Source organism: Centruroides sculpturatus, unplaced genomic scaffold, assembly GCF_000671375.1.
Source record: "Centruroides sculpturatus isolate CEXI.00-Female unplaced genomic scaffold, Cexi_2.0 scaffold92, whole genome shotgun sequence".
NCBI lineage: Eukaryota > Metazoa > Arthropoda > Arachnida > Scorpiones > Buthidae > Centruroides > Centruroides sculpturatus.
The window spans coordinates 749998-765410 of NW_019384394.1; the positions used below are offsets into that span (position 1 = coordinate 749998).

Here is a 15413-nt window from a genome sequence, read left to right on the forward strand (position 1 = left end):
AAACTCAACAACAGAAAGAGGAGTATCAATTATGAAGGTTTCCTCAGCACTGTGGACTGCCCAATATATGAGCTTATTACAAGTAACAATACAACCAATTCTGTTTATTAAATGTTAACGAAGTTTCTGCAGAATATGCATACTGCAAGATCTTGTGTAACTATAACATAAAATTTATTTGACTCATAGTGGCACTTATAAGTTTTTCGTGTGTCAACAACAAAGTATGATTTCATTACTGAATATTAAATATTTTTACTATGTTTCAAATTTGGTTTTAATTACTTTAATTTAGTATTGATATTCATATATAAATTTTAATATGTAAACTAAATATTTTAAAATATAACTAAAAAGTATTTTAATACTATACTATTTGCTTTTAGAGCTTGACTCTTAAAGAAAAAGTAAGCACCCTCAAATTTAAAGAAAAATCTGAAGAGACATTAAGTTATAAGAATTTACTCTTGTGGTTAGTGAGATTAGTTCATGTGGATCCCATGTTAATGTTAAATGTAAGTTTTTTGTGTTTTGTCAAGTAAATAATTTATATTAATTGTTGAAGTTATTTCAGTTACTAAATTATTTTGTATTATTTAAAGAATCAAGGAAAAGCTGGTCATGAAATCCAAAGTAGTACTCTTGAACTTATAAATGGTTTAGTACTAGTAGTCCATCATCAATCAATGCCTGAAGTAGCTAATGAAGCAATGGAGGCATTACTTATCTTACATCAGCCTGATAATATTGAAATGTGGAATCCAGAAGCACCTATAAATACGTTTTGGGATGTCAGGTATATTAGTAATTAATTGTAATTACTCTTATTATTATATATTCTAATGCATTATTTTTTTTTTTTAGTTCTCAAGTTCTGTTCACTATTTCACAAAAATTAATTCAACATCAAATCAATTATTATACAGAAATATTGAAGTGGCTAAGAGAAATCTTGAAATGCCGTAATTCCTTTTTGCAACGTCATAAAGAATATGCAAATTTAGGCTGCAATATTAATATCTGCAAGCAGGCTCATATAAAATTGGAAGTAAGAAAGTAAAGTTTATAAATTAAATATATCATATTTATTTAATAATTAACTTATATATTGATAATTTGATTAATATCTTTAATTTCAGGAACTTGAACAGTTATAAAAATAGAAAAATTTAATAACAGTTTCATAAAGATTTAATTTTGATTTCTAGCTTGAGTTTTTATATTAATGGATTTTTGAAATTATTGAAAAATGAGTCTTTCTCAAATACTGGAGGAGTCAACTTTACTTTATAGGGTTTTTCTTCTCCTACAAGATCTCAGTTGTAACAATAAAACTGCAAATAAAATAGCAATGAAAAGTGCTATTTGCAATTGTGTTGTAACTTATTAATTCTAAAATAAAACAAATATGTGCTGGTCTTAATCTTTTAATTAGAATTGTGGACATCCTGTTGCCAAACTTCTAGGAGACAGTGAACACTGCTAGCAGCATCATTTTAAACTAGTGGCGTAGTGTGGGTGTCAGCCACCCGGGGCAAAGGAAAATTTTTCCATCTCCTTATTTAGGTATCTCAATTTAAAAGACTAAAATTCAGTTTCATCACAGAATAAGTAATGAAAAATCCGTGCTAGTGTTGCCACCTTATTAAAATTGCTGACCCGGAGGGCAGGTGAGGTTTGTTCGAACAGATTCCTGACGCATGCGTATGTCATTTTGCAATGCGAAGAGTAATGTGCAGTGCATGCCCAGATCTAAATCACTTACAGTTTGAATCGTACAAGCAAAAATAAAAAGGTTGACAGGTTTCACATGATGTACCAGGTAAAATTAATTGTTCACCCGAATGGTGAGTCGATTCCCAGACTGTCCAGTGGTATCACTATTCTCCGTGCTCATTTCAATTGGTCTGAATCATAAGTACGACGAAAATATAATATGAAATGCTTCAAATTTTTACAAGATATTATTATTATTTATTGTGAAATTTTGCCTCCCCCACTACACTACACCACTGTTTTAAACCAATACCTAGAGAAACTGGCCAAGGCAAAAAAAAATGCTACCAACAAAAGTGCTCAGAAGCACTTTCCTCTAAGTTCTTTAATTTTTGGAAAAAGGAGAAGTAACTTGAACATACATTGGGTGAGTATGGTGGGTATTCTAATATCTCTCGATGCCATCTGCTTATCATTGTGCTCTCTTGTGACAAATGATTGGGAACATAAATACAAGACAATTGGATGTGATTGCAGCAGCTGTGGCCTTTGATGATGAATTGCTGGACTAAGATGATGATCAAGAAAGTGGCTATAGTATCTAGTGTTAACTGCCTCTCCCTGTGGTACACAATGAGACATGAGGACTACTTGGAAGTTGTAGGCAATGATCATTAACACTCTTACCCTACCCAGTTCTTACTGCAGTTTCTTTGGATATGGAGATGATTAAATATTCTACTTATTCAATTTGCATTTCATCTTCTGGTTTATAGGACCTGACCCATATTTTGTCAATTGCAATAATCTGATGAAGGAAGGATTCTTCTTTGCAGTTACAACATTTTACTTGAATTTGAGTAGTTTTCATTTGTTGCCATTTCTATATGTTATTCAGAGCCTGAGGAACCTAATCTTGCAACTTCGTTGTCAAGATGTAAATGCTGGAAACTACAGTACAATGCTTACTTTGACACTTGTTGGCAAGCCCATCAATGATCAATAACCTCAAAATGGCTACTAGATGTTTCATCTGTTGCAGTGATTGAATGGCAACCAGTATTCTGTTCATGCAAAAGGCTCAACTCATCAAATAACATCACAACATAGCAGTGCAGCATTCATCACATGCTTCATGCAAACCTTTGTGACTGTCATATACTTCATCTATGTTTTACCTGAATTTTGATAAAATATTGTTTTGTGAGTAAAGAATGCTTAGGGCAGTAAACACTTAAATGTTTGATGATCTCCTGTTTCTCAGATATACAGGTATACCTCGACTTACGTCGTTCCCGATTATACGTCGTTTGTCAAAAAAGTATATAGAAAAATAAAAATCAAGTTTAAGTCATTTTATTCGACTTTACGTCTGTCCGCTACAAATATTGAAGTCGTAATATCACTAGAAAAGCGTTTAAAGCACATAAAATCATATTAAAATATATACATTTACAAGTATGTACTGTATTTACAGTACATGCATTCGTAAATTTAGATTACTTTTTTCTGTACTATATTAAAAACTAAAATTTATTTGTTTGTAAGCTTAAAATAGATCCTTATTAATTATATATTATTAAAAATGCATTAACAAATAAAATACAGAACCGGAAATGGTAATTTATGGTTTAGCCTAGTGACAAGTAGATTCGGAGACAAGTAAATTCGACTTACGTCGCTTTCCTGGAACCAATTACCGACGTAAGGCGAGGTATACCTGTAGAGGTAAGCAAAACAAAAATGCACCAATGCATATGTGAACAGTTAAACAGAATTTAATAAGCTTTGGCAGTTTAAGATTACAGCCCAATTACCAGCAATTTTGCTGGTTCAAAAAAATATCCTTAAACATTTTAAACATCGGATGGAGTATTAAACATTTTAAAAGCAATGTGAAATTGCTTTTAAAATGTTTAATACTCCATCCAAAATTGAGATTTTGTAAAAATTGTATAAAAATCTATAACCAAAATTTACTTAAAAATACAAACACAAGAAAATACAACAGTTAATTTTTTGTTTGTTGTATGAGAAATGTATAAATATGCACACTATATGCAACAAAGCATATTTAAACATTAATAGAGTTCACTGTAGTATATTTTCTACCTGAAAGTATATAAAATTACTTTAAAAACAATTTTACATCTTTAACTCTTTAAAGTGATTTAAACTGATCTCATGTTTAATCTATTTTTTTATGAAATTGTTTGAAGGAAAAGTTAGTTGACTGGTTTGGATAAGGAGTAAAAAAAATTGAACAGAATAGCCTGAGAGATAAAAAAATCATCTCTTCACATGCATAGAAAAATGAAATTTTCAGAGCATAGAGTTAACCAAGAAAGTTTAGTTTTGTGCTCTTTTGATATGAGGATGTATTAAGAAAATACCATTGGCTATGTTCAGCAGAGTCAACAGTTGTAACTTAGAAAAGGTATTTCAATTGGTAGCTGTTATGAAGTTACATCTGCTGAATGATGAGTGATGTATGTATTGGAACAGCAATCAGCCATCATTGGTCGATTTCAGTTAGCAATAGGTAGCGTAAATGAAAGACACTAACTAAATGTGATGTCAAAATACCAAACATGTTTCAAAACAGCATTACTGTGGAGATCATTCAGCAGAAAATTACTCAACAATTCAAGAACTGTTGAGTAATTTTCTGCTGAATGATAACTGAATGAAACATAATGGTTGTGTTCAGCAGACTCAACAGTTCAAGAACTGTTGANACGCCCCTTATTACAGTTTAAGTCACGCCCTCTATTACATTATACCATTGTTCATCAATCTGCATATCATTCGATAAATTCACTAGATTATTATTACTATTTTTTATTATTTCAATATGTTCTTTAAATTTGCGTTTATGTATTTCTTTTTCATAATGTAATAGTTTTGTTATTCCTGTCAATCTTACAACTATTAATATTTATGTAATCAAACCAAGGGGAATTGTTATATTTTAATTTTATAGCGGCTTCATGTTCTTTAATTCGTAATTCTAATTGCCTACCTGTTTTACCTATATAGTTTTTTGGATTTAGCCTATACAATCACACCTTATTTTATATACAACACTTAATTCTTTTAGTTTGTCTACTTTATTCGTATGTTTTATATTATCAGAATGGATGTTGTGTGAGATTTTATTAATTAAAGACGGGGCCAAAATTATATTTTCTTCTTTTAAAATTTTATTTAGGTGGTATTTTTCATGTATTTATGGAGTATATATAAGGAAATTAGAATTGTTGATATTTTCTTCTTTTAAAATTATTTTTAGGTGGTATTTTTCATGTATTTATGGAGTATAGATATTGATGCTGTACTTGTTGCGATGTCTTGTTTTGTTCTCTTATGTGAAGAAGCTGATATTCGATGTGGACAAGACGACTTAACTGTAACATATCTCCTTCCAAATTATCATATTTATCAAGAATTAGCTGCTGCTAGTACTGTCCTTACTACAGGTTTGTAAAATTAAAGATTTTATATTTAGTTTTGATGATAATAAACTATATGTATTATATATATATATATATATAAACAAGTTATTTATAATGTATTCATTGTAAAACAGGAAGAGCAGCATTACAAAAACGAATTATGGCATTGTTAAGGAAAATAGAACATTGTACTCAAGGTTGTTCTCTTGTAAGTAGATATTTATAATCCATATCTTAATATACTAGTTATGAAATGAATGGGATTTTAATTTTATACTTAATTTTTGATTTAAGGCTTGGGAAGATACTTTTCGTAATTGGGAGAATGTTACTAAACAACTTGTTAGTTATCCTAAAGCAAAATTAGAAGAAGGTCAGATATGTGAAAGCTTTCATCGGACTATTGGAAAAAGAAGAGCTTCTCATCAAAGTACAGAACATGAGCTAGAGGTATTTTAAATTTTCCTACTTTTTAAAGTTTTGATTGAATTTTTAATATTTACTTTATGTTGTTTTTCAAAACAAAAAATAATTTATCAATTTATTGTTTATAATTAGATTTAATAAAATTAATTACATTCTGAATAATTATTTCTTGATTACTAATTAGCATTTACCATATTAATCTATATGAAATTATTAGATAAACTTTTATTAGTTAAGTAAATTTTTCTTATTTAAGATTTAACAAGTAAATTATAGTCAGTTTTGGAGATTATGTTCTTTAGAACATGTGAAAAAATTTGGCAAAAAAGTTGTTTCAATTTCAAGCAGCAGATGAAAGAAAAAATTTTTGCATATATAAGTATTTTGTAATAGTAAATGGTAGCTAACTAATTATATGAAAGATTATTACTAGTTTTATTTAGGCAGTAGATTCTGGAAAAACTCAAGAAAGCATTTTCATAGCTTTATTAGACTTTGCATTTTATAGTTAATTTATATTTTGATTTACAGTTGTTTGATGATAACTGTATATTTGAAAAAATTATCATCAAATTTTCTCTTTGTCTTTTTTTTTGCCCCATCTATTCTTGCTAAGATATACTGGAGTAGTAATTTCTTGTGTTACGTAACTGTTATTAAAAAATTAAAGTTAATTTTTTATCAAAAAATTTTGTATTCTTCATATTAATATGAATGATAAGTTCTTTCAAATTCTCTAGAATTTATCCTTCAAATTTTATTACAGTCTGTTCATTGGATTCTTTCTTCTTCATTACATTATTTTTTATTTTTATATATTAAAGTAAAATAATCTGTGTTTAATATTATTTCATAAAATTATATATTAAAAACTTATATTAATAAGATATTAGATGATAAAAATATTCATTAACTTACTGATACTTTCAAAAATTTTTCCTACAGTATCTATGTGTATTTGCATATGATTGTATGACATTCAATATATTATGAAGTTTAATAATTAATTTGAAAATATGTTGTTACAAAATTTATTATAATTCTAATTATTAGGATCAACTAAATGAATGGGCAAATATGACAGGATTTTTGTGTGCTATGGGTGGAGTTTGCTTACAAAAAAAGTCTCCATCTAGTAGAATAAGGTTTGTTTCTAATTATAATTTATATATATATCTTTTAAATGCTACATATTTTATTTAAAGTAATTTTGAACAGTACATAGTTTTTAATTTTTGAATTAGTTAAATTAATTAATAATTAAAATAATTTGTTCAGTTTAATTAAAATGTATAAAAATATATTATATTTGAGCAGAATAAAATTAAACTTTTTGTGAATTTCAGACCTTCTTTGTATCATATGTATGGTATGTCATGTTCATCTCTTTCACTGGATTGCCGCAAAGGAAACATGCTTTCTGCCAATCAAGATATGCAATATTGTCCAGTCACTCAGTAAGTGTCTATTTTATTTTTTTGTAACACCTTATCTCCCTCTATTGAGAGCCTAATGAGAATAGTTTCCTAATGATGTGTTACATAAATGAGGGTTTGGTTAATGTCAGACCTGGACTTTATATGGGCAATAAGTAATGAAAAATTGTTAATGAATCAAAAACCCAAAATAATTAGTATGTAATAATAAAAAAATTATTTATTTTTTTAAGCCCAAATATGTACAATAACAAAATAAAGTTGGCAAAAATTCAAAATATACTGTATTTACTTGCGTATAAGACAAGGTTCTCATTCATTTTTCACTGCTTCAAGAACCTATACATGCAAGTGAAGGATTCTTTGAGTTTTGCAATAATTTCTGTGAACTGTGTATAGTTTATGCTGCCATTATAGCTATTTATAGTTTATGCTGCCATATGCTATTTATTGTAAGTTTGCTCTGACTGTAAACAAACTAAGACGCACCTCCTTTGTTTATTGGTTTAATTCTATGTCCATCAATTAAAAACCATGTTGCATCTCATTCATCCACAGAAAATAGTTCATTGTTATTTATAAAATCATTAATGAAATACAAAGCACTTCACAATGATTATAAATATAGTTATTTCATATTAGTTAAATTGTTATTTTCAATGAATATTAGCACATTCTGAATCATTAAAAATAAACTTTTCCGGTTGTGCACATCATAATGTTTTGGTTTTGTTTTCCATTCATCATGTATTAAGGCAAACATGGTTGTTTGCCTTAATGTGTGCATTTGATAATATAGTCAAGTCAACACCCCAAGTGAAGTGGAAATGTGTCAAGTTATTGATATGGCAACTAAAACGAAGTTGGGGGAAACTACAAAACTACAATTAGGAAAATACAGTAGTGCTTTATACAGTACATGCAATGTATCTCTCTGACCATCCATCACTGGCACTAAAGTTGGTTTATACTCCAAGTACCTCAGCGGTTTCCATCACTTTTTGTTTCAGTATCAGCCCTGAAACAGGAAGATTCGATGAATGAATTTGCTTTAGTCAACATACCAGAGCATCTTCGAAATCTTTGTATTGTGACTTTCTCTGGAATTTTCAAGACAACCGCAATGAAGACCTAAATAAAAGTTTCTTAACATGTTGACTGCCAACTATGAGATAATTCGTAGTTTGCTTTATTGCTTAGGATACCACCTACGAATTAGCTCATAGTTTTTTTTACTTGCCATATTTGTGCAGCTACAATGAAATTTGTAGTATATCTGTGTAAATATGATAGATAGCCTTGGGTAAGAACAAAATATCAAGGTTGATTTACATGAACAGAACATTTATTAATAAGTGAATAGAAAATATAATCATAGAAAGTTTATTCAAAAGCAAGAGCATATTTTTATTGTTTGTGATAATTTTTAAAACAATCTTCCACACAGGGCTGGCTTCTCTCTGAACAGATTGGACAGAAATAATGCATTTCTCAGTATATTTTAGCTTTGGTACAAATTTGACATGGCTTTGTCGGATGCTATTTTTTCCCCCCAGTAGGTGGGATACTCTGTAAATAATGAAGCTCTTTCAATCTAATTTTTTTTTAAAAGATTGAATCTCTTCTCCAATCAATACGTTGATGAATTGTTCTCTAAACTGTATAAGTTTTATTTTAGAAGTTGCTTTTTGAAAAAGTTTGTGCGCATTGTGTATATATATCTCTATAATATGTAATGCAACCTTTTTGGGTCATCTAATAGTCTTTTTTAGAGCTGTGTAGTACGATAGCATTTGATCTCATGGGTCAATGCCAGACATTCCTTGATTGTAATCTTGAATTATATTCAGTTTCATTGAACATTTTCCATTGTGATTGAACACCTCTACCATTTCAACAATGTGCATGCTTGAAATGGTAAGGACTTCTCATTTGTCTTTCCATTTACATATAGTAACAGGACCATTTTGCTGCCAAATAAACTCCCCCTTTATAAGTTTTCAATTTACTATATTTCTGTGATTCCCCTTTCTGTTATTTCGTAGAGTTCCCCACAAACAACTTTTTTGTATAGTCAGTAATATTGTAAGAGCAACAGAATTATAAAAATTATCCATATATACTGTATATCTCTTATCGAGATAGTCCTCAAGTAAGTGTAAGACAACATCAGTAGTGTGACCTAAATTACTGTGAATTCCCTCAGATTTTTTGCTGTAAATTGTTATTTTCATAACACCATCAGATTCACATAGTTCGTACAATTTGACACTGTACAGTAGTACCTCAGGATATGAAATTAATCCATTCCCTAACTGAGATTGTATCGTGAAAATGTCATAAGGTGAATCATTTTTCCTCATATGATTACATGTAAAACCAAATAATCTATTCCAACACGAAAAACACACACAAATTAAAGCTAAGTAGTATATTGAAAAAAAATAACTTTAGTAAGGAAAACACTGAAAAATGTGTTTTGAAGTTGTAAATGTATAAATAACCATAATAGAATAATAATTGATAAAAAAAATTTAGTTTTATTTGCACTTTGAGGATAGATGATGGTGGAGATGTAAACTGGTATCAGAGGAGAGGGAGAAGGGAAATGATACTAAAATTTAACTTACATAACATAATTTAACAATAATTTAACACTAATTTTTTTATTTTTTTTGTTTTATATATTTTTTTAATTTTTTATTCACTGCTTTTTGCTTTCTTTCCTTCATTTCCACCAGCACTTTCATTGGATAGAAGTCACTTGGTAAAATATCTATCCAAAGAGGTTTGGTTTTCATACTTTTTAAAAAGTTTCTAAAATGACTTAGGCAAATGTCATTAAACTGAGCACAATGAACAAAAACTCACCTTATGACGTTACATTAGTTTGCAGCGCCACTGCCATGATTACGTGTTCCTTCTGTTCATCAGTCTTAGTCTGCACGTTTGCTTTGTTGTGGAAGGATCTCGCTCAATAAAGGAAATCTTGAGGTATTATCAGAAAGTGACTGATTTTATTGAAAAGAAACATCCCGAAAAGGTTCACATTGGCTGTATTGCTGTATTTTATATGTGATTAAATGAAATAAAATTAGAATTGTATTAATAAATCTAATTTCTTTATTTTGATCTCTAAAGTCACACCTTGTCCTACATGAGAGTAAATATGGTAATAAAAAGATATTTCATCAAATCCAAAAACAAATATATGTACAAGAAACTTTTCCCAACACTTGGAGATTTATAAATTAATTTATAACTATCTTAGAATTATCTACACACAACTGACAGCAAAAATATGAAATGGAAATGTATAAAAAATTTACAAGGAAATCTTACAAATTAACTTTGCCTAACCATCACTAAGAAACTTCTGCATTGTCAGCCTTGCTTTTACCTCATTCAATCCTTAGCTTCACCTCCTTATAGTGTGTTTGTGGTTATGTTACATGATTATGCCCACTTGACTGTATTTACATACTTAAGTGGCTAACATTTGTTTAATTCTAGTAATCTTTAAGCCATGTCATTGCCCTTACATTTAATTTTACAATTTTTTGTTATTCTGGAAGCATTCTAGATTTTCTAGTTTTATGGACACAGGATAAATATATATTTAAAGTATAAAATAAACAATGAAAAGTAAAGAACAAAACTGTTTTTAACACACCAATGCCATTAGTCACACTGGAACTGGCATTATACAAAATGTATGCCATGGAAAACGAAACAAAGTGGCTTATGGCAAATTACAGCTGTAATACAGCCCACCAAATTCAAAACTTGTTAGTTTCAAAAAAAAAAATCTGTTTTCTGGAAGTCAGATATTTGGTTTAGTATTGTAATAATAATAATAATAATAATTATTATTATTTCAGATTTGTTGGTCAATTGCTCCGTCTTTTGGTTTGCCATAATGAAAAATTTGGAACACAGATTCAAAAACATGTTAAAGAATTAGTAGCACATGAAATGAGTGCTACTCTTTATCCAATTCTTTTTGATCAAATAAAAGCAATTGTTGAGAAGTTTTTTGATCCACAAGGACAGGTACTTTATAAATATTTTGTTTTAAAATTTAGTTTTAAAAATAATAAAATATTATTTAAAATAAATGTTTTTATATTTGATACTTTTAATATAATAAATATTACCTCAGAATTACTTATTATAATATTTGAAACAATTAATTTTAAAACAATATTAATAAAATTATATAAAAGTATTACTTTATTTTAAAATCTATGTAAATTATTTTTTGTTAAAATTGTATACAGGATGTTAATGATCAACATAACATAAATTTAAGAGGTGGTAGAATTTGATGAGCTTGTATTTTCATGAAACATCCTAAGATGAGAAACAAAAATTGTCAGAATTATGGTCTGCAGAAAATTTGGACATACCTGTGTAGTAGGCAATTATCATCCCACTTGTACATTTACCTTCTCCATTTTGTTGTGTGTGTGTTTTGGGATATTGAGTAATTGGTACAATACAGTAAATTTTATTACCCAAAATCATCCTCAGAAGGAAAATAATTAACACTCAAACATCTTATTTTTGCTAAGAAAACATTTATTAAACATTCACAAACATTTTCAACCTGTTCTACAAGTCATCCTCAATTGCAGAATACAAACTACTAACTGATGCAAAGGAAACATTTTTAAGTGGAAGTTTACGAATTTCTACATTTTGGACATATTCAAATATTAATCTTGGAACAGAATATCAATTTAAACTAGGGGTCCCCAAAGTGGTCCATATCGACCCCTTGGGGTCGATAAGAGTTCTCCAGGGGTCGATTAATAAACGAGGGTCAAAAGGGGATCAATTAATACCAAAGAGGATCAATTAAATTGTCTAGGAAAAAAATAGAATATTCCAATAAAAATTCAAAATACGGATATGATCAACAACATTACTGACTACCCTAGTTATAACTTGAGTTTTGCCTTAGCCTATGCCAGCAAAACTCAAGCCGCTTTAAGCATGTGTTACTCTGTTTTCCTGCATCTGGCAACTGTACTAGTGTTGCAAACATGTTATGAATGCTGGTAGTTCATTATACACAGACATACATTGCACTGTTACACTCTAGTTGGTTTGTCACTCTAAGTATTTTATATCTAAATGTAGATATTTTGTCTTTTACAGAGAAAATATTGTAATATATTGAAAATCATTAATATAGTACAGAAGCATTTGCAAGAAAAAATGGCCTTTCAAGTAAAAATGGAGCTATTTAAATCTTCACTGGCACGATCCAATTTTAAATATTTTTCAAACTTGCGAGTACTAAAAGAAAATGAAAAGGTTTCGGACCGTGATTTGGAGATATATATTAAACACCTTGATAAATTAAGAGAAGACTTTAAAGCACGTTTCGAAGAATTGGAGAATATGCATGTTTCTGAATGGTTTGCTAATCCATTTGATGTAAAAATAGATAATGAAGGTAGTGAAACTGGCTTAGAAGATGAATTGAGTAAAATATGTGTAGATCTCGAAGCTAAAGCATTGTTTAAAAATAAAAACCTCACTGAATTTTAGAGCAATAACAATATTCCTACTAAATATCCCAAGCTCAGAGCAGAAGCCGAACCTTTCTTATGTGCATTCCCAATCTCATACGTGGTTGAAGCTGGTTTTAGCCACGCGAACGCAGTTTTGACAAAACAGAGGAACCGTGGTGATTGCAACTAAAACTTACCAATTTTCAAATGAATATCAATAAACTTGCTGCTTCTCTTCAGAGACATCCATCCCACTAATATCAACTACAGTAGACCCCCCTATAACACTGTAGATAAGTCCGTGTTATATGAATTCCATGTTGTACGAGTCACTTAGATTTTACAAATACGTGAGCTGTTCACAGCCTGGCATACATATTTGTAAAATCTAAGTGACTCGTACAACATGGAATTCATATAACACAGAATTATCTAGTGTTATAGGGGGTCAACTGTATTTTAATAAAAAGGTATGTCTACATATTTTTAAGGCATTCAGTAGTAGTCACAAAATGACAGTAAAAGGTTTTTCATCCAATATAACTAATGTTATGTTTTCAAAGATAATTGTGTATTTTATGGATTATGACACGTACGGTTTAAGAATTATAGGCAAATTTCCATCTATCCATAATTTTGCTATTATTTTTTAAGGTTATAAATCAGTGGAAAATACCTCCTTTTTCTGTTAATGTTATTGGGTGGATCTTATAAAATATGGGAACTATAAATTCTTTTGTTGGGTTGTTATGCAGGCCTCCTTATCACTTAACATTAGAAATGCAAAAATGATTTAATGTTTTTGTTAAATACTTAATCTGGGGATCGATAAGAAGGCAAATATTCTATAAAGGGGTCGACGGGATAAAAAGTTTGGGGACCCCTAATTTAAACTAATGAACATATAAGAAAATAAAAAATTAATTATAGACAAAAATTAAGATACAACAGTTCATAATTTCCTTACAACCAAGAGTTAATTTTGTTTTTTATCTTCATTTTATTTAATTTATAGTTACTTGTTTGTTTATTCATTTATTTATTATTTAAAAATTTTGATTGTATTTATTATATTAGTTATTTTGTTTTGTTATACATTCATTTAGTCTAAATTGATATTGTGTTCCAAGATTTGTGTTTAAATATGTTCAAATGTAAAAATTTGAAAACTTCCATTTAAAAATGTTATTTTTACAACAGTTAGTAGTTTATATTTTACACTTGAAGATGACTTGTAGTAAAGGTACAAAACATTTGTGAATGTTTAATAAAGAACATATTCTCAGCAAGAGTAAGGTGTTTGATTATTAAGTAAATTTTATTGCTATTTTTCTGTATTTACAATAAATATTTAAAGTGGTAACTACCAACTTTATTATATAGGATACAAACAACATTTTGTTGTACTCTCTTGAAGAAAGTTTATTGTCTTCTGATAGTATAAAAAATTGAAATAATATGGATGGGCAGTTCTTTCTTTGTTTCCATTGGTGTTTCATATACAAATGGAATACATTTCTTACATAGAAAGAAGTCAGGAAATGGTACATTCTAATTTTCTATAGGTTATAGCTAAATCAATTTTTGTTTTCACCACAATGTTGCTTCATAAAAGAAATGCTCATCTCATTGATTTTTACAACTCCTTAAATTTACAATGCATTGAACATTAACATGCTATATAAAAGTATCATTTATAAAAAAAAATTCTTTTTCAATTAGTTTTATCTTAAATGAGATATAATGTTATTTTATTCAGAATATATTAGTAATTTCTTCCTTATTGCAAAATTATATTATTTGTTAAGATGAAAAATTTTGAATATGCATTGTTAAATAAAATAGTGCATTTAATTTGCAACTCATGTTCTTGTGATTTGCTCTATTAAGTAGAGATATAAATCAAGATAATCAGTATTAATTTTGTTTATAACATCTGTATTAAGATTATACAAAATTGAATACTACAGCTCAATTTGCTGCATTTAGTGTCACAGAATTATCCTTGTTATTATATACATGTTAAAGAATGACTAATTTAACCATTGTGTCCATTGAAAAAAGATTAAAAAATAATTTAAGTGTTTTACAGTGTTTATAATTATTTATTTTTTTTTAATCTGATAATTTAGAGAAAACACCTTTTAATATTTACATAGTTTTCATTTCACTGTTTTATTTTTAGGTTGTTATGATTGAAACCAATACACAGTTCATAGAGCATATTATATTTATTATGAAAAGTGTACTGGAAAATAAAGTTGATCATACAACAGAACATTTAGGGGTTACTAGTATTGAAGGCATGATGCTTGCAATTGTGAGGTGAGTAATAATTTCATTTTAGATGTAAAATAATTATATCATGTTTGCAAATACAGTAATGGTTACACTGTATTAAACATTTATAAAGATTTAAATATAAAATTAGTTTTGATATAGTATTTGTTCTTATTTGCTACTTTATTACTATTTTTTGATGTTTATTGTTAATAGTTAATCATAAGTGATGATGATCTGAAATAAATGCAATTAAATCTGAATGTTTAATTATCAATTTAAATTTTTCCAGTTTTAGAAAAAAACTCTGAAATTGGTATTATTTTCAAAAAGGAATTACAAAATAGTTCCATGTTTTAATTGATCTTGATAGGATTTTTTTAAAAATAGTATCAGTGAATATCTGAATATTTTAAAATTTTGAGTTTCTTTATGGTTATGTTTAGTATAATTGTATTTTTCTTTCTCTAACAAAACTTCTGCTTCAAAGTAGTTTGGTATATATCAAGTATGAAAGTTTAAAATTCATCTAAAGGAAATGTTTCCTCTCCCATCTCTGTCATCTTTCTATAATTTTC

At 28.4% G+C, this 15413-nt stretch overlaps 1 protein-coding gene across 1 annotated transcript in view; it reads left to right on the forward strand.

Moving 5' to 3' along the window:
- Positions 1–15413, forward strand: part of LOC111618329 (neurofibromin-like) — a 179304-nt gene that overhangs the window by 78039 nt on the left and 85852 nt on the right. Inside the window, exons 13-22 of the mRNA XM_023359826.1 lie at positions 387–515; positions 603–796; positions 865–1048; positions 5009–5195; positions 5306–5379; positions 5466–5621; positions 6651–6742; positions 6944–7054; positions 10915–11086; positions 14741–14880. Coding sequence (XP_023215594.1) covers positions 387–515; positions 603–796; positions 865–1048; positions 5009–5195; positions 5306–5379; positions 5466–5621; positions 6651–6742; positions 6944–7054; positions 10915–11086; positions 14741–14880 — 1439 coding nt within the window. The remainder of the gene's footprint in view (positions 1–386; positions 516–602; positions 797–864; positions 1049–5008; positions 5196–5305; positions 5380–5465; positions 5622–6650; positions 6743–6943; positions 7055–10914; positions 11087–14740; positions 14881–15413) is intronic.